General features: G+C 45.9%; 1 protein-coding gene across 2 annotated transcripts in view; it reads left to right on the top strand.

The window, feature by feature from the left end:
- The first annotated feature begins 2,019 nt into the window (after positions 1-2,019).
- Positions 2,020-20,259, top strand: part of DNMT1 (DNA methyltransferase 1) — a 42,891-nt gene continuing 24,651 nt past the window's right edge. The window contains exons 1-10 of one of the 2 annotated variants that reach the window (XM_065917738.1): positions 2,020-2,172; positions 10,186-10,222; positions 10,912-11,019; positions 11,214-11,433; positions 12,232-12,307; positions 13,595-13,670; positions 16,592-16,626; positions 17,022-17,103; positions 18,594-18,628; positions 19,571-19,658. In XM_065917738.1, the coding sequence (XP_065773810.1) occupies positions 2,093-2,172; positions 10,186-10,222; positions 10,912-11,019; positions 11,214-11,433; positions 12,232-12,307; positions 13,595-13,670; positions 16,592-16,626; positions 17,022-17,103; positions 18,594-18,628; positions 19,571-19,658 (837 nt within the window). In that variant the 5' untranslated portion in view covers positions 2,020-2,092. Of the gene's footprint in view, positions 2,173-2,617; positions 2,731-10,185; positions 10,223-10,911; positions 11,020-11,213; positions 11,434-12,231; positions 12,308-13,594; positions 13,671-16,591; positions 16,627-17,021; positions 17,104-18,593; positions 18,629-19,570; positions 19,659-20,259 lie in introns of those variants that run through there. The other variant, XM_065917739.1, reaches the window with a different exon arrangement.

The raw sequence follows: 20,259 nt of genomic DNA, 5'->3' as shown, positions 1-20,259 counted from the left end.
TGCAGTGGGTAACCCATGGCGACCAGAGGGTCTGAGGTCCACTTCTGGAAGCTCTCCACCAGTTGCTGGGGGAACTTAGTTAATGTGCATGTTTACAAACACGTTCACTTGTAAATTGCATAATACAAAAATGTAAATGTATACTGTAACCTGGAACTCCATTCTGATGCTTACATTGTGGCAGATAAAGTACTTTAAAAAAAAATGTAGTCCTATCCTATTGATGATTTATTTCTTTATTGGGATAAAAAAACATAGCATTTATCATCTTAATCGTTTTTAAGTATATAGTACATTACTAACAGTATGCACATTGTTCTGCAGCAGATCTCAAACTTTCATCTTGTGAAACTGAAACTCTATTCCTATTGAACAACTTTCCTCTTCCTCTTCCTCCCAGCCCCTGGCAACCACCATTGTTCTTTCTTTATGAGGTGACCAAGTCAGATACCTCTAAGTGGAATCACACAGTGTGTCTTTTTGTGACTAGTTTATTTCACTTAGCATAATGACCTCAAGTTTCACCCAGGCTGTTGCAAAAGGGCAGGACTGCTTTTTTTTTAAGGCTGAATAATCCATTTAATACATCCATAATGTATATGCCACTTTTTCTTTATCCATTCATCTGTCCTGTCCTTTGGGTTGCCTCCACCTCTCGGCTATTGTGAATATTGCCACTAAGAAGATGGGTGTGCAAATAACTCTGAGATCGTATTTCCTATTCTTTTGAATATTTATCTAGAAATGGGAGTGCTGTTCATATAATTCTATTTTTAGTTTTTTTTTTTTTTTTCAGGAGCCTCACACTTTTCTTTAGCAGCTGCAGTATTCTAAATCCCCACTGACAGTGCAAGGGGGTTCTAATTTCCATGTTCTCACCAATATTTTTTGTTTTGATACTGGCCATCCTAAAGCATGTGAGGTGATCTCATTGTGGTTTTCATTTGCATTTCCCTGATTGGTCATATTGAACCTCTTTTCATATGCTTTTTGTCCATCTGTATCTACTTTATGGAACTTTCTATTCAAGTCCCCTATTTTCTAATTGTCTTCGAGTTGTAGGAATTCTTTATATATTCTAGATATTAAGCCCTTATCAGATACACGGGTTGCCTACATTTTTCTCTCATTCTATTGGTTGCTTTTTCACTTTGATTCCTTTGCTGTTCATGAGTTCACTTTAATTTTCATGAGTTCACTTTAACACAGTTCCATTTGTCTATCTTAGTTTTTGTGACCTATGGTTTTGGTGTAATTTTCAAGATATTATTACCAAGCCCAATGTTGTGAAGCTGCCCCCTCCCCCACCAAACACACTTTCTTTTAGAAGTGCCACAGTTTTAGGTCTAGGTTTAGGTCTTTAATCCATCTTTTGAGTTAACTTTTATATGTAGTGTAAGGTAAGGGTCCAATTTCATCCTTTCGCAGGTAGATATTCACATTCTGAGTATCTTTGGCAAGTAGATAACATGGTTTCTCAGCACCATGTGTAGAAGAGACTATCCTTGCCCGAGTTTTGATGCTTCTTTAAGCACATAGGCTGTGGAAGTGGCCCAGGTCTCCCTACGCTGTGAGATCCTTCCTGCATCCTCAACACTTTCTGGAGTAAGTTCTGTTAGCTCCTTTTCACCGATAAGGAAACTGAGGCTGGGTCCAAGTGACCTGCCCACGGTCGTTATAGTGAGCAAATATAGTGTAGGTGGGATTGGAAATGAGTACTTGAACTTTAGAGCCCACAGGGTGGAATGCCCTGGGGATGTTCCTCGTTCTAACCCCAGCAAGCGGGTAAAGAATGAATGAATGAATGAATGTCTCAGGCAAGGCTCGCAGCAAATGGAGGAGCTTGGACAAACCCACTGCTCCGCGCAGGGGTGCTCTCCTCCGTCGCGCATGCGCGACCCCCTGTGCACAGCCAGTTCCACTGCCTCCGCCCCCTCATGGTACAGCCTCTCTCCGTGTGGTACGGCCCGACTTCCCCCACGCCTGGGCCGGGATGGTACGCGCCGCCTCCGCTCGCGGCCCCTCCCCGTCGGTTTCCGCGCGAAAAGCCAGGGTTGCCTGTGCTGCTGCCGCCTCTGCTGCACCTTCCAAGATGCCTGCCCGTACCGCCCCGGCGCGGGTGCCTGCGCTGGCCTCCCGGGCCTTCTCACTGCCTGACGATGTCCGCAGGCGGTAGGTGCCGCGGGGAACCGGGAACCTGGGTGGGTGGCACGGCGGTGGGGGTGGGGGTCATTTCCCCTCGGGGTAGCCCGTGGCCGCCGCTGACAGACGGGCGCGCATGCGTGGGATGGCGCGGCGCGCTGCTGCGGTTGGCGCGGGCAGGGTGGCACTTCCGGTCGCGCGCGCCCCTGGCCGTTTGGCGCCAAAATGGGCCAATGCCCCCCCCCACCCCAGTTCCCTGGTGACTAGAAGCTTGGGGTCTCTTCTGACCTCAGGGTAGAGCAAGCTTTGGGTTTTCCTTGGAGAGCCCCTTCCCGGAGCAGCCTCGGGCCCAGCTCCTGCCGCCAGCCTGGTCGTGCAGGAAGTGGGCAGCCTGCCGCCTCGGGATACCCCTCGGCCCGGGCACTTCGGCCTCCACTTCCGGTGCCCGGTCCACTCGAGGGGGTTGGGCTGGCCTGGTCCCTGGGGGTATTTGGGGGGATTCTCTCGGCGTCCCACGCCAAGCATCCCGATGGCAGCCTCCAGAGACAGATGCCGCCGCCGGTCGGGGCCCAGGCGCGGCCGGCTCAGGTTTGCGAGCCCTGTCTTCCTTGGGGGGCTCCCTCCATCAGCTCATACGGCTAGGGTAGTCGCATTCTGGAAGGACCCCTTATCCTTCAGTGAGGGCTAGGGCTGGGCAGCGTGAAAACTGAGTGGTTTCTTCTAGTAAATCTGAGCCGCGGGCATCAAGGAAGCCTTGCTAGGGAGTACTGGCTGGTTTCCTTGTGTATGTGTGCGTATGTATGTTCATGTGTGGGGAGGGGAGTGAGGGGGGCAGCAGCTAATATTGGGGACTCAGCTACAGCTGATCTGTATACATGGATCTTCAGGCAAGACCATTGTGCACCCTAGGCTTCTTGCTGGTGAAGGGCATGTTTCATTCTTGGAAACTCGCAGACCTCACTTGCAACAATAGTCATGGAAACCAGCCCTGAATGCTTCCAACCAGATTTGTGAACCTGATTTTGCCATTTCCCTATTTCCCTTTGCTTGTTTCCTGTAGTGGTGCCAGACAAGTTCTGATTTGGGCTTTTGAGGGGTGGAGAGTAGGTGATAGGAGGTATTTGGATCTTCCTCCCAGATGTCACACCACTTCTTAGCCACAGTCAGAGGGTGATGTGCCTTGCTAAAGAATCCCTATACATCTCCCCCAAGATAAAACATGACTTGAAGTGGAAATGGATTTATGAAAGTGCCTTGCCTCATTTTAGACCCAGCACAGGGATATTGGGCCCAGCCTTCTTTACCTTGACGGTGAGAGTGCTGCCTCCACTGAGACATCTATGACCTTGGGCAGGTTTCATAAACAAGTCGCATCTGTGGACTTGGACAGTTAACATGGGCTTTAAACTGGTATTGGATTAAATGAGAATATGCCTGGCACATAAAGGCCCCCATGTTAGCATTCTTGACTAATCTAACTTGCTTTTTTTCAGTTCTGCTAATTGTATAGAACACTTTACATGATCTCACTTAATCCTCAACTGGTCTCAAGAGTGGTTGCCTCAGGAATTAACTGTAAGGAAGCAAAGATTTCTGCTAAGATCTGCTTCTTGGCAAAACCTTTCCCTTCTGTGAGGGCTTTTATTGGGCCAGAGCAAGTGTTTTGTTTAGCTGAATTTGAATGTTCTTAGGTGAGTGTTACAGTCCATCAATCCATCATTCACCCTGGGTTCCATATTACCTTGAACTAGAACTGTGTACTGTTAGGTATAGAGTCTGGTTTTAGTTTTTTTTTTTCTTTTCATTTTGGGTTATTTTTTGACTACACCTCACAGCATGTGGGATCCATCCCTGACCAGGGATCGAACCCATGCCCCCCTGCTTTGGGAACATGGAATCTTAACCCCTGGACCACCAGGGAAGTCCGGTATAGACTTAGGTTTCTTCCTCAGACCTCTGACATTGTTACCTTGTGTGACCCTCTCAGTAGACTTTTCTTAAGTTTTGAATTTTAGCTTCTAAAATACAGACGTAAACTTGGCATTCAGTACTCCCTTTAAAATGTTCCCTTATGCCACCTTGTAAATGAAGATATAATTTTTTGATTCATGCAAACTAGGTACCTCATATTATGGATTATACTAAATCTAGTAGAATAGGAACAAAATTTAGGCCTAGTCCTCACTGAGGAATTCTTGTCACTTATGCTAACTTGTGTTTATATGGCAGCTTCTTTTGAGACTCATACCGTTACATTAGCTATATAATGATGCTAGAAAGTGTTCTTAATATTTAGGTATTCGTAAATTTACTTATGGCTGCACTGGATCTTTGTTGCTTTGCGTGGGCTTTCCCCAGTTGCAGCAAGCAGGGGCAACTCTTTGTTGCAATGCGCAGGCTTCTCATTGTGGCTTTTCTTTCGAAGCACCAGCTCTAGGTGTGTGGGCTTCAGTAGTTGCAGCACTCAGGCTCTACAGCACAGGTTTAGTGGTGGTGGCGCACGGGCTTAGTTGCCCTGCGGCATGTAGAATCTTCCCAGACCAAGGATGGAGCCTATGTCCCTGCATTGGCAGGCAGATTCTTATCCACTGTGCCACCAGGCAAGTCCAGTGTTTGAGTTTTTAAAGTGTAACTAAGTGTAAAAGTAAGTTTAGGGCTTCCCAGGTGGTGCTCGTGGTAAAGAATCTGCCTGCTAATGCAGGAAACATAAGAGACGTGGACTCAATCCCTGGATTGGGATGATCCCCTGGAGAAGGAAATGGCAACCCACTCCATTGTTCCTGCCTGGAGAATCCCATGGACAGAGAAGCCTGGCGGGCTACAGTCCATGGGATCATAAAGAGTCGGACACGACTGAAGCGACTTAGCACACACGTGTCCTAAGTCTTCTAAAAATCAGGCCTTTCAGGACAAGCCACATTTTTCCACTTGATTTTTCTTACTCTCCAAGCCATCATCTTTTGTATAGAAAATGCAGTAGTCTTCCCACTTATCTTTCTGTTGCCACTTAGGTCTGTTTTCTCTAAGTGGAAACTTATCCTCTTAGGATATAAGTTGGAGCCGGAGGTTTTCCTGCCCCATACACCATGTGATAACTTGAAGTCCAGGACTGCCGTCCACTTGCCTGATTCATCCTGTGCCCTTCCTTTCCTTACAAGCCATTCAGGTTATCTTTTAGGTTCTTAGGGCCTGAGACCATGCAGAGCCACCATTGTGAGGCTGGGCTCTACCTAACCCCTTCCCCATGGTGGCTACTGTCCATTCATTCCCAAGACTGCTCAGAAAGACAGTCCCCTTTTCCCTGCGATGAGAAGAGATTAAATTCTGTCCATGTACCCCTCATGCTGCCTCTGTAGTCTGGAGTTGATGATCACTTGTCGTCCAAGCATATTTGCCTCATTGGTTGCATCTGCAGCTTAGAATCCAGTAGACTCAGATTCTTGCTTGCTAGACTTTCACCTTCAGTGAAGCCTGAATTGACATACTAATACTAGATACCTCCTCACTCAAATGTGACTCAGCCTTTGTAATTATGACAGCTTTCCTATCTGCTAACCACTCTGATTAGATTAGACTGGGTCTTCAAGTTCTTAACTAGTCTGTGACTCCTGAGTAGGTACGGAAGGCATAACTGACTTTTCTAGTTCTCCCCCGAAGTAGGATTCTAGACGTGCAGACTCCTGGGGTTCAAAGCCCACCCTGCCAGCTATTTGACCAAGTAGTCTAACCTGGTGCTTTATCTATAAAATGAGACAGAGGTTGCCCGCCACACCAGGACTGTGAAGACAGCTGGAAGAGGTAAATGGGGCAGAGCAGCACCCGCACAGAAGCCTGCTTCCCTACTTATCCCGTGGCAGCTGTGTGTTTTACTTCCGTTACTGGTGGTGGGGGTGGGGTGGGGGACATACCTTATTAATCAATTACCAACTTGCAAACCTGATAACTAATAGAGCAGCCCATGCCTGCTTATCATGCCAACCTTCCTATTTGCCTGGCTTCTTGTATAATCATCTGGACCTGTTCTTTTTGCTGCCACCTTAGCTTAGCTTTTGTGCCAGGTGTCCATCCATTCCTCAGTTTCCTATCCTTAATTCTTTGTATTATTTTTTTTTTTTTTTAATTTTTTGTATTCTTGACTTTTGTGATGCTGTTTACTATCTGGGAGCTTCTTCCCTGATCTCCCCCATATTTCTTTTCAATTCTCGGACCCTTATTTTCTTCCAGTCTTAGGATTTCTGCTTTCGGCAGTTGAACAGTACCAGCCAGAGATGCCTCTTTGGAGAGCCAGTTCTAATTTCTGGCTGTTAAATAGCCATGTAGATTCACTGAAATGTCTTTCACTCCTAAAATTCATGGTCTGCTCCCTTCCTCCCTACCAAAAAGTTCTGAATTTCTGGTGTTGTATTAGTTTTTAACTGCTGTCATAACAAACTACTGCAGTCTTAGTAGCTTAAATAAAACACATTTGTTATCCTCTGATTCTGTAGGTCAGAAATGTGGTGTGGGTCTCAGGATTAAAATCAAAGCATCAGCAGGCTATCTTCCTTCCTGGAGGCTCTAGGGAAGAACCCATTTCTTACTCTCTCAGGTTGTCAGCAGAATTCAGTTCCTTGTGGTTGTCGAACTGAGGTCCCTCTTCTTTTGCTGGCTGTAGGGTGAGAGCTGTTCCCAGCGCCAGAGGCGACAGCATCTGTTGACTCGTGGCCCCCTTCCTCCACCTTTTAAGCCTTCAAAGTCAGTTCTCATGTCACATCTTTTTGACCATTCTGTAGTCACATTACTTGAAATGCAGCTGGGAACTTTCTCTGCTCCTAGGATTTAAATAATTTGATGGGGCCCACGTGAGTCATCCAAAATACCCTCTCCATCTCAAGGGCTGTACCCTTAATCACATCTGCAAAGTCCCTTTTGCCACGTAAAGTAACATATTCACAGGTTCTGGGGAATTGGGGGAGAGGGTCCGTTATCCTTCCCTCCACAAATACTGTCTCCGGCCACCCTGTACCACCCACCATGCAGCCAGTTACAGAAGGTACAATTAACAGAGCTTTGTAACTTCTCCAGGATGTTCTCAGCTCCTGCTGTGAAACCATATTACCGATCAGCGTTTCTGATTGAGGATGTCAAGAGTTAGCCGCTCAGTCATGTCTGACTCTGCGATCCCATGCACTGTAGCCCTCCAGGCTCCTCTGTCCATCGGATTTTCCAGGCAACAATACTAGAGTGGCTAGTCATTCCCTCCTAAGAGGATCTTCCTGACCAGGGATTGAACCCTGGTCTCCTGCATTGGCAGGGAGATTCTCTACCATCCAGCCACCAGGGAAGCCCAATTGAGGATGTTAGAGTGATTTAACACCTTATCTCTTTTTAACTAATACATATTGTATATTTCGGGCACCTTGACTTTGTTTTTCCCCAACTAAAATATGACTGATTCTTGGGTTCTATCTCCCCCATGACTCTTCCAATGGTTTGTTAACTATGGAGAAAATCTGTGATTTTTCAGGCTGACATTGCTGACCTCCTTGAGACAGGCAGCCAGCTCCTCTCAGGATTGACCTTTCTTCCCCTGGCCCGACTTGTGTGGGTTTCTTGCCCCTGCTATGGCAGCTGCTCTGCCCAGTTCCCACTGAGCTATCAGCTTCCCTGTGCCCCTCCTTCCTGATGCCATTTATACCCTTCTTCTTCAGAAGCCTCAGACTGAAACTCTGTTGGCCTTCACAGTTGTTGACGTATGTCTTTTGCCTTTCGAGAACTGCTCTGATGGAAGCAGCTAGGAATGAATCATGGGATCTTGGACCAGAAGGGAGCTAAGGTTTTATATATATATAACGTTGCCATCCTCTATGACTACTTGGTTCTTCATAGTTGCTTCTCATCCTCCTGGCTGTGAACCTAGATGGGAGGTAGTGTCACCAGTTTTACTGGGATGGGGATAAACACTCCGGTGAAAGCCTGGGCGTCAGGGGAGGCACACTGACCGGCCTTCCTCCTGCCCCACCTCTGGCTCCTCGGTGCCTGCCCTGGGCTCCAGCCTCCCCCTCCAGGGCTGAGCAGGTTAAATCTAGTCTTCACAGGGTGAGACTTTTGAGATACCCCCAACGTCTGTTTCTCCCTGCCAAGCTAAATATCCCACTTCAATATGAAAGATTAAAAAAAATTCCGACCCCCAGATCTGTCTCCTGCCCAGATGTAGGCGTTGTCAGTGTTGGGCAAAGGGCCCGTTGATGGGCTTCCACCTGAGCGTTGTCCTTGACACCCGAGGTGACCCGGTCGAGGTAGGAGCTGCGTCCTGCCAGGGTTTTGTGAGCACAGTGACTGAAGAAGGTGTGTAGCTGTGGTGCTCTGGCAGTGTGTGTGCCTCTGGCTCTGAGTAACCTGTTCTGCAGTCGTCCTCAACTAAGGCTCTCCCAGGACCTGAGTTGCTTTGGGGGTAGAATGACTTTTGCCTGGAAGGGACTCCACATGCCTCTGGAAAGCCTGACTCTGAATCTTGAGTCCAAATTACACAATGCATGTGATACACAGTATATTAACTACTCTGTCGGTCGCTGCTGTCTTTTTTTTTCTGGCTGTGCTCCATGGCAGTGTGGGTTCTCAGTTCCCTGACCAGGGATCAAATCCACGCCCCCTGCAGTGGAAGCGTGATTGTCTTAACCACTGGTCCACCAGGAAGCCCCTGCTCAGTCTTTCTATAGCCAGACCTCTGCTGACCATCCAGCGCCAGTCAGGAGGCCCCTGCCTGGCAGTAGCTGTATCTCAGCACTCAGCTCGTTGCCGGAAACAGGGTCTGGTGTAGAGGAGGCACCCACAGATGATGTTTGCAGCTGGAAGCAGGACCCCCACCCACTCGGAGTAGCCACTGTCTGTGTCTAGTCCAGCAGAGCCTGTCACTCACATTCCTGTCTGTGCTGCTTACATCTGCCCTCCCTCTGGGAAGGTCCGTCTGGGAGAGCTCTATTCCTGCCCTTTAGGTTGGTGATAACTGAGTACCTTGCCTGGGTGCCCAAAGGGAGGACCCACGCATGGTGGCGGCTCAGTCCTTCCCTGCCCATGGCAACCCCCCTCTGCTGACAGATGCTGGCTTAGCTGGTTGGACCTGTTCTCACCCCGCTGCCCGCAGGAACACTGCCCGAGCCAGGAACAACAGGCTGTCCATTTCCTCTGTGTCTTGCTTCTTGTTCCCTTATTCTCTTTGCGCCCTTCCCCCCAAAAGAGGCAAGACAGTCATCTTCAGTAATCATGTCAGACCATGATTTTTCCAGCGAAACTCATGCCAGTTCTGCACACCTGAATGACTAGGCACAGGTGTTCACAAGGATGAGCTCTTGGGTGAGGCGCCAGCCAGCTTCTCTGACTTCCTGTCTCTCGCTTGTGTGTGGGGCACTCTGTGCTGCCCCAGGTGAGCCCGACTCCATTTCCTACTCATCAGGGTGCTGCCACTCCCGCTCTCCCCATCCTGGCCTTTGGGGATGTTAGCTGACTGTTCCTGCAGCCTCCTGTTGCCCTGGTCCCCTCTTTCTAACCCCTATATGTCCTTCTATGGACTCTTGGTCAGGTCCAACTGGAGGAAGACCACCTGTTGTTCACTTAACTTGGGAAGGACCCCAACTATGCTTCCCCTTTCCCAGTGTCTTTTTTTTTTTAAATCTTAAGTTTTGACTGCACTGTTCAATGTGCGGGATCTTAGTTCCCCAACCAGGGATCAAACCTGTGCCCCCTGCATTGGGAGTGCAGACTCTTAACCACTGGACCGCCAGTGTCTTTAAAATAACATTGTTATAGAGTGCCTCTATCATCCCTTTCACTCTCAGAAAAACACCCCCCAAAAGGGGAACCTCATTTAGATTGCAGATGACTTCTTAATGTGTATGTAGGCACTGCAGTGGGGGGATTCTACACATTGGGGGAGGGGGGAAGAAAACCGTTGTATTTTCTAATATCCGTGTTGAAGTTATTTCCAAAGTTCTTTAAACTGTGGTATTATAGATGAACAGTGTTGCTTAACAAGTGTTTTCTTTCTTCCCTTTTTTCTTTCCCCAGGCTCAAAGATTTGGAAAGAGATAGTTTGACAGAAAAGGTAAGGTCATCTCCACCTTAGCAAAATCTATTATCAGATGTGACTATCTGATAGACTGTGTAACTCATAAAAAGAAAACAAGTGGAATTGGCTCTCTTTTCCTTCAAGTCATGAGGATAACTTGGATGCTTTTGTCTAATGTGCTATATTAATAGGCTGTTATCAGTTAGCTTTTGGTAACTCATCAAGTTTCCCAATCTAGGTTCCCTATCGTCAAGTCTAGATTATAACTTGCCCTGGTCACACTGTTTTTTTCAGAATCGGTTTTGTTCTAATATACCATTATGTGTCTTGTTTCACTTCCTAATCGTCCCATTTTTCACCACCCTGTAGATGGTGTGATATAATCTTTTTTTTAAAAAAATATTTATTTGGCTGCACCAGATCTTAGTTGTTGCACATGAAATCTAGTTCCCTTGCTAGGGATCGAACCTGGGTCCCCTGCTTTGGGAGTGTGGAGTTGTAGCCCCTGGACCACTAGGAAAGTCCCTCTTAAAAAAAAAAAAGTAATATGATCTTAATGAAAATATCACAAACATGTCTTGTGACTGTCTAGTTATCTTTTTAGCCGACTCAGCGTTGCCTGCCATTCAGTCATTGTTATGTGGCTAGGCAATGTAACTGTGCCTTAGTCCATTAGTTCATAGTTTTGGAGTATGGGGACTTCTAAACATATATCCTTCCCTTAGGAATGTGTGAAGGAGAAACTGAATCTCTTGCACGAATTTCTGCAGACAGAAATAAAGAATCAGTTATGTGATTTGGAAACTAAATTACATAAAGAAGAATTATCTGAGGTAAGTCTTCGGGGTCCTGGCGTCCAGAAGACTTGGCCTCCCGAGTAACTGGTCTGTGACCAGGGAGGCTGAATAATCCCAACTCCCCATGTCACCTGGTAGTAATGTAAAGGGAGCACATGTGCTGCCTTATTATTCTCTCATTGCCACTTGTTTACATTCACTGCTACTCAAATTATCCTTTCCTGCTGTAGGAGGGCTACCTGGCTAAAGTCAAATCCCTTTTAAATAAAGATTTGTCCTTGGAGAACGGAGGTCATGCTTTCAGTCGGGAAGCGAATGGATGTCTAGAGAACGGGAGCCAGACAAGCGGTGAGAATTGCAGAGTGGTAATGGCAGAGAAAGGCAAGCCCTCCAAACCTGTCTCCAGACTTTACATGCCCAGGAGAAGCAAGTCTGATGGAGAAGCAAAGTGTAAGAGCATTCGACTCGTTTGACCTTGGAGTGTGGTATCACCAAAGGGGAGGACAGTTAGACTCAGCGCCATAGGTTCATCCCACCCTTCCCCTGGGCAACACTTACTTCTTGTGTATCCATTTGTGTATATATTTTTGGCTGCACTACTCTGGCTTGTGGGATCTTAGTTCCCTGATCAGGGATCATACCTGGGCCCATGGCAGTGAAAGTGCCCCGTCTTAGCCACTGGACCGCCAGGGAATTCCCCCTTGTGTATACTTCTAACTAGCTTAGATGTAGACTAGAAATTTTTGTCTTTGACCAAGTTTGAGAGCATTAGATCTCCAAACGTGGTTGAATTTGAGGTATAAAATAACAGGATCTATTGATACTTAGAACTTCTAAGTTATATGCCTGTTTAAGCTAAACATTTATTCTTAGACTCCTTCCCCGTTTGTAGTCAGAGTCACTCTTCTGAAATTTTTAAAAGAATAAAAGCATGGAACTTGAGCTCAGGTCAAGCTCTTGACCACTTCACCTTCTGAAGACGTAAGCAGAGGTTCTGTTTTCTGTTTCCTTGTGTGTGTCAGGGTTGGGCCCGTCATATAAGAGATTGTGTTAAAATGGTTCAGTAAACTGGCAGGTGCTAATTTGGTGACTCTAATCAAGATGGTGGTTGCTGAGAATAAGAAGAGGAGGATTCTTAATCCTCAGAAGCTGGTCTCTGTAGCAGCCTGGTAATTCTGAAGAACTGTACCTTTTCTGTTAACTTTTTTATTTCTTAATGATTTTTATTGTTTCTTTTTCTTTAAACAGCTGAAGTCTCGTCTAGCCCCAGGATTACAAGGCAGGCTACCAGGCAGACCACCATCACATCTCATTTCACACGGGGGTCAGTATATAATGAATAGACAAGCCCCTCTTTTAGGGTCCAACTGTTTTTGGTAAAACACGTGTAGAATTAGTAGGATATAATTTAGTAATTCTGACTTCCACATTGCCTGGGTTTTCACTTTGGTGTTTTGTTATTATATACTCATGAACAGCATTTCTGATGACCTCATCTGTTTTTACTGTTAATGTTGTTATTCAGTTGCTAAGTCCTGTCTGCCTCTTTGTGACCCCATGGAGTGCTACACAGCAGGCTTCCCTGTTCTTCACTATCGCCCAGAGTTTGTTCAAACTCATGACAATCGAGTTGGTGATGCCCTCCAACCATCTCATTCTCTCGCCCCCTTCTACTCCTGCCCTCAGTCTTTCTAGGAAGCTTCAAATATCTATACACAAAATCACCAAGAGTAGTAAAATGAACCCCTGTGTATGTGGCCCAGTGACAGCAGTTAACAGCTCCTGGTGATCATTTCATCTGCAGCCCCATGTGCTCCAACTGAATTATTCCAAACGAATTACAACTCCATACATACCACATCCCCCCAATTAGGTTAGTTTGAAACAAGTCAGACATGTCATCTTATCCATAAATACTGTATTCTAGATGACAGGGTCTTCCTCTGACAAGTTTTAATTCATATTTTGCTATAGTTGCTAACATTTAGCAAACAATCTTTCTAAGAAGACAAAACAGAACTGTAATTTCACGCCTCACAAAGTGTAATAGCTCCTGACTCCCAGGGATACAGCAGTGCTCACACTTCTGCTTGTGTTAACAGAGTTTGGTTGATTTCTTCCTTAGTCCTTTTAAGAGTCCTTATTTTCTTGCCATCTATTTAAAGAAACTAGGTCTTGATTTAGCTTCTGGATCTGGCTGAGACCTCATCATTAATGGTGGTTAATGTGTTCATTTGTCTCTGGTTTTCTATGAACTGGTAGCTAGGTCTAGAGGCTTGTTCAGATTCCAGCTTTATTTTCTGAAACTTCATTGATCAACTGGGGCTGTCCATCAGAGGCATGTCACGTCTCTTTGGTGATGTTAGCAGCTGTTGATCAAAATCTAGATCCATGATTTCATAAGGTTTGCAAAATGGTGGTATTCTAAACCTGTCATTTGAAGAAACATTAAACTTTAACATTCTGACAATGAGGGCTTCTTGGAGGGAAGGGGGAGTCCATGCCCCGAATCTTCCCAAGCAGAGGGAGGAATGTATCAGTAAGTTGCTTCTTGCCTACTGGAGGTCTAGGGTTGGGCTGAGCTAACAGTTGGCTTTACTCTGTGTGACAGCCCTGCCAAACGAAAACCCGAGGAAGAACCTGAAAAAGTGAAGTCAGATGATTCTGTTGATGAAGAAAAAGACCAGGTAGGGCTTGCGTTTAAGTTTCTTAACTCTGCATTATTTTGGTACATTTTCTGTAATTGTGAATTTATGCTTGGTCTGTCTATGAACCAGAAGTGACTGAGAAGGTGTTAGAACATATCCCTGGACCCAGGGCAGTACAAAGTGTATCATGATTAGACCCGAGGGCTTAGCATGCCCATAACTTTAGTCTATTCTCTCCTGTCTAGTTTCCTTCCTGTCCACCTGTCAAGATTAGATAAACCAGCAGATGTGATGTGTGTAAAGCATTTGCTTCTGACATCAGATACGCTCCTTTCCCACATCTAATTTTTCTATAAGAGTAGAATTGTTATGTTATTATGTGCATTGTAATAATGCTGCTTAGACTTTTTAGGTTGGAAAACTGATGATTTGCCAAAGGCCTCGGGTAAAGACAATGTCTCTGGTGCTGTCCCATGTGGCTTAAGGGCAAATCTAGGTAATATCAGCTGGCCACATGCTGTCTATTTCAGTTCTGCCACAGGATTAGCTGTGTAATTCGGGAAGTCTGTAGGCTTTTGGGTGGGTAGTAAATGCCTTGTTACCTGCTAAAGATGACTATCCATGGTTTGTTCTAAGGCTGGGTGTCTCAACCGAGGCCTTGACTTTTGGGGGCAAATAAACCTTTGCTGTAGGGGTCAGTCCTGTACACCGTAGAGTGTTTAGCAAGGTCCCCACCCCTACTCACTAGATGCTGGTAGCATTCCTTCTGTCTCCCAGTTGTGACAACCAAAATCACTTTCAGTCTTTCCCAGATGTCTCAGAGGGGCAAAACTGCCCTAAGTAAGAAGCACTGAGCCCGGTATCACTGAGATAGACTTGATAAGACATGCTCATTCTCCTGTCTTATTCTTGGAAATTATATGCGATCGTTCATGACCCTTATTCAGGCGTCTGTAGACTTAGCAGCAGCAGCAGCAGTTAGGTTTAGTCAGAGTACCCACTCACAGTGGGAAACCGAGACAAGGGGAAACGTCTTGTCTAAGCCATGTGGCCAAGTCCCTTGCCTCCCAGGAGAACATGTCATGGGAAAGCTGGCTCTTACAATATTGATAAGTCTTTTAAAAAAACAAAAGCACATGTACCAGTTTGAGTTGTTATTTTCCCCTCTTCTGACGTCTTGGAGGGCTTACATAGCCTTTTCTTTTCGCTTTTAAAGAAATTAACCAGGGCATTCTTTCCCAAGTAGGAAGCTGTTTCACTGGTGGTGTGTGTGAGGCCTTGGGGACTTCGAGGTTGAACCCCTGTAGGAACAGGGTTTATTCCAGCATGCTAGAGTCCTAGTGCACCAAACCAGTGATATCAGATGGTATTGGGCAAATAAGTAGTAATACGGAGGTAACCTTATACTTTAGCCAGTTTAAAGTATCTTTTTAAAAAAAATATTTATTTTTGTGTTTATTTGGCTGCATTGGGTCTTAGTTGTGGCCCGCGGGCTTAGTTGCTCCACGGTGTGTGGGATCTTAGTTCCCCGACCAAGGTTTGAACCCTGCATTAAAAGGCAGATTCTTTACTGCTGGACCACCAGGGAAGTCCCCCAATTTAAAGTTTTGCGACCTTACTATGTTTTTTTTTTTTTTAAAACAAGTATTACCTATATTTGGTAAAACAGTACAAACAGCTATTGGGTACAAAGGGGTGGTACTCCCACCCTTCTGTCCATCCTTCTCCCGTCCCTCCTTCCTGTCTGTCCTTCTAGAGGCGAGCATTTATCAGTTTCTAATACATTGTTTCGGATTGTATGTCTATACATAGTACTGTATTATATTAGTATATAATCTGTATTAGGGTTCTCCAGAGAAATAGAGTCAGTGATATCTGTATATATAAGATTGATTTTAAGCAGCTGATTCACACAATGTCAGACTGGCAGGTCCAAAATATGCAGGACAAGCCAGTAGGCTGCAGATGCAGGGAAGTGTTGATGTTGTAGCTCAAGTCTGAAAGCAATCTGGAGTCAGAATTTTGTATATAATACACACACACATAGACTAATTCCATATAATATATTATGGAGGGACTCTGTGTAATTTAACCAGCTTTCTCCAATGGTAACATCTCAACTGTAATACACCAGTAAAGCCAAGGAATGGACATTGGTATAATCTACAAACTTTGTTCACTCTGCATGCATAGTCAGATGTATGTGTGTGTGAATTCTTGTAATCTCCACCTCAAACAAGATATCTGCTTCATCACCACAATATTTTTATCCTGTTTAAATACATACATACAGATATCCTAGAAATGGCAAATCTTGTGAACCTAGGAAAGCAGTATCCTGTCTGTTCATTGGAGGAGAGCTGGTAGCCAGTGTAGGTTGTCATCAGCACTTCCTGATGGGAATCCCAAAGTACTGGCTTGATTCTTTTGCTAACATTAACAAATCCCTGACATGAGGTGGATCTTTGACTTCACATAGCATCACTAGACAACCTCTAGTTGTGCAGACGTGTGCTGGGTCAACGCCTGGGCCTCTCCTTTGTTTTGAGGCTGGTGGGACATCAACACCAGAGTGACAGTTGCCCACATCTTTCCCAAACTCAGATTACCCCCAACCCCTGTTTATAACAGTGCATGCATGCATGCTAAGTTGCTTCAGTTGTGTCCGACTCTTTGTGACTCTCTGGACCGTAGCCCTCCAGGCTTCTCTGTCCATGGGATTCTCCAGGCAAGAATACTGGAGTAGGTTGCCATGACCTCCTGCAGGAGATTTTCCTGACCCAGGGATCGAACCTGTATCTCTTGTGTCCTGCATTGGCAGGCAAGTTCTTCACTACTAGCGCCACCTGGGAAGCCTGTATTTAACCATATCAAATGTATTTACTTCACGCTTTGACTCGTGCTTTGGTTTTGATCTTCTTTTGAAATAAATATTCTTCTCGTCCCTTCTCTTCACATAGGAGGAAAAGAGACGTCGAGTTACATCCAGAGAACGGTAAGAGTTTATACCTTTTTGTTCTGTGTAATTTGTAATCTTGACTACTGAAATTACTTTTCTGAAATGTTTTAAAAGGAAGAACTAGCGAGTTGCCAGAGTGATCTTAGGTAGCTTAAGGATGCTGAGTTTGCAACCAGATAATTAAACCTTGTGATTCAGGTCAAATTCTCTTGCAAAGAGTGAATTGGGGTGGGGGGCAACTGGCAGTTATCAGAAGTAGATCTAAAGGTTGTATTGAATGTTAAATGTTAAAGTAATATGTACTTTTCAGGAGTATTGAGATAAGGATTAGCTTTTGGTGGTCGGGGGGAGCAAGGAAGCCCTTTTGAAAACTGCTTCCAGGGGAGGAGTCTCTGAAAGTCATCCTTAGAGTGTATTATCTTGCTTGACAGAGTTGCTGGGCTGCTCCCTGCAGAAGAACCAGGAAGAGTAAGACCAGGAACACACATGGAAGAAGAAGGAAGAGATGATAAAGTAAAGCCTGGTCACCTCCGTGTTTGTCACTTCCACCTGAATCAGAGTCCCCATTTGTTCTAGGAAGAGGGATCAGGGCGTGGAGAGCATGTAGGAACAGAATGACTTTCACTAATGATCACAATGACCTTGACTTAGCAAAAATGCTCTTCAAACTCCTCTTTCTGCTGCTTCTCTATGTGGAAGGTGTGTTTATGTGGTTCTGGTGACAGTAAACCACTGATAGGCCTAGAAGTCATCTGGACCTCTGTTCTTGATCAGTTAATCACACAGCTTCAGCCTCTCCCCTCGCCTGCACATCTCGGTTGCTCACGAGGTCTTGGTGGAGACCTCACTTTCAGACACACAAGGTTCTCAAGTGCTCTAGCATTGTGCAGGGTTAAAGCTGCATTCATTACTGAGATCAGGCCAGTTTTTTCCCCAGACTTGTGGCTCCTTTGTAAAAATCGGGGTGGGCTTAAGGTTCTGTGAAATACAGATGTACCACTGAATCCCACCTCAGGAGCTTGGGAGGGGATAGAAGAAGTAATTGGGGATCTAAAGTGTGAGCTTTACCATGAGACAGGACTGCCTCATATGATAAAAGGCTGACATTGGTTAGTCACAGGTGGTGGAACAAGCTCAGATCCCCAAAAGTTTTATGACCACACTGGTTAGAATTTCCTCAGAAACTCCCATGGGTGGTGTGTGCCCTTGAGAGCCTGTTGAAGAATGGGTATCTGTTATTTTGTCCTAATGGGGAATCAACCAAGATGCATGATAATTCTTGAACCATTGGGTACTTGAAGCTAGTCTTTAATTGATCACTTCCCTACTCTGATCCTAGTTAAAGTTAGCAGCGGTTACAGTTGGGACACATGTTAAATCGTTTGAGAACAAGAGGTTCTAGTAGCTGGCTCAGACACCACCCTCCGAAGAAGGATTTAGGGCGTGATTGAAATCCCTCATCTATGACCAGACTCTTGGGATCTCCTCTTGCAGTAGCAGGGTCTGCCATGTGTTTTTTCTGTTTACATCATCAACCTTTGATCTCCTCACAGAGTGGGAGGGGTTCCTGAGGCTGAATTCTGGAGACATGTGTTTAGCTCTCTAAATTCAGACTCCAAATGATTTGTTGTCCATGTTTGAGATGGAGCTCTTGTTCCAATTGGGTCATGCTACTTCATTCCTTTATATAGATTCTTGTTTGATTAAGTTATCAAGGAGATTGTCAGCACTTAATCCTGACAAGTGACAGTAATTTTGCCCACAAATCCATCTTAAACAGCAGAATCTGTCTAAGAGTTCTTTAACTTCCTGCCTACCTACCCCACCAAAAAAAAATGTGCTATCTGAAAAGAAGAGAATCCTTCTTCTCACTAGCTAGACTATAGGATCAGTTTAGGTATTTTATTTCCATAAAGTTCTTTAATAGAAAGATTAGAATCAAACGGGGGAAAATTAACTAGTCTTTTTTTTTTTTTTTTTGCCTCCCTGTCCCATCCAATTAGGAAGAAAAGAGACTCAGAAATCAAACCAAAGAATCGTAAGTACAGTTAACATGCCTTTTGTACTTTGTGAAATTTACTTCCAAATTTACTTCCAGAAGTAAGTGTTCTCGTAAAAATTATGGATTGGACAGAGGATTAAGGTCATACATGTAATGTGTGGGTAACTTCTGTTCTTGGAAGGTCAGGCAACCATAGGGTAGGCTGAGGTCAACTGAGATTTACCTGACCTTGACCGCTGGCCTGTCCTTAGTGGTCTGTCCTTAACTGGTGTTCACATAGGAAGCAGTTTGTCAGGTGGTGTCAGGTGGTGTTTAAGGAGCATTGAGCAGCTCTGCCTCTCGCCCACAGCTGTGAAGACTATGACAAACCGCCCCAAAGCTCAGCGGCTTAGGACAGTAGGCACTTTTTGAGCTTACATGTTTGTGGCTCAGTGGCCATTGACTGCTGGGCAGAGCCGCTTCAGCCCTCGGCCTAGGCCAGCTGGAGCGTGCGCACTCAGCAGTGGCAGTGTGTGAGGGCGGCAGTGGAGAGCAGCCTCTGACATGCAATGGGCTGAAGCAAGTGTTGACCGGGCCTGAGTCTGGGGTGGGCAGAACTCCTGAACCGAGTGCCCGGGCCCTGGTGGAAGGAGGGGAAGACTTGTCAGATGTCACCTCAGGCCAGCTAGCAATCCTGCACAGGAGTCCAGCACAGGCAGGGTTCCCGTCAGGTTATCAGGGATCAGGGGAACCTTTTTGTCCCTTGTTTTTAAACTGCGGCATGTCTCAGCAACACAGGAAGTGTTGGTGGCCCTTCTGAGATCGTAAGTTCTGAAGTACCAAATGCCTCTTGGGTTTCTTGCAATGAAAACTTACCCTTCAGATGAGAAAAATCATTCATGCTCTAACTTGGAGGAGGGAACCGTGTACACCCTCACTGGGGCTTCTTGAAAGGGAGGTGGGCTCCCTGAGCTGACTGTGTGTTTCCTCCTGTGACAGGACACCTAAACAGAAAGCTCAGGAGGAGCCAGACAGAGATGCGAGGCCTGGAGGAGCTCAGGCTGAAATGAGTGAAGGAGAAGACAAAGTAAAGACTGACTCGTATTGCTTATCTCTAACCGACCCTTGTGTTCCCAGTTGGTTGGGAGAAATGTCATGGGTTGGGGCTGTGCATTGAAATCCAGCCCTACTTGCCCTGGGGTGGTTTTGGGCAGGTGACCTGCCCCTCCTTGTGGGGGTTGGCAGCTGTCGCTGCATGTTAGTGCCTGATACGTAGTGAGCGTGCAGTTGCCTACTTATGGTAATGGTGGCAAGGGCCTATGTGTGCCTGGACCAAGATGTTTGTGGAACCAGCTTCTCTTCATAGCCTCTGGCCTGAGAAGTCTTGACGTGTCACCCCAGGTAGACGTGTCATCATGCTTGTCCTGCTTTATCAACCAGCCAGTCTCCTGAGTTCTGAGTCTAGCTCCTCGCATCCCCGCCAGCTCCCACAGTTCAGCTTAGTGAGCATAGTTAAACCCTGAAATATTCTACACTGACCCAGGGGTGGGCCTGTATAAAAGCCTCAGATGGTGAGGTTATCCACGGCTGTAAACTCCAGGGAAGGGGGCTACATCTGCTGGGGGCTGCAGCACAGGGATCTCATTAGGCTCCTTAGCAATTTGCTCTGAGAAAAGCCAAACCAGGAT

This window comes from Muntiacus reevesi, chromosome 1 (assembly GCF_963930625.1).
Source record: "Muntiacus reevesi chromosome 1, mMunRee1.1, whole genome shotgun sequence".
In the NCBI taxonomy this organism is placed as follows: Eukaryota; Metazoa; Chordata; class Mammalia; order Artiodactyla; family Cervidae; genus Muntiacus; species Muntiacus reevesi.
This window is presented reverse-complemented; position numbering and strand designations above follow the sequence as displayed.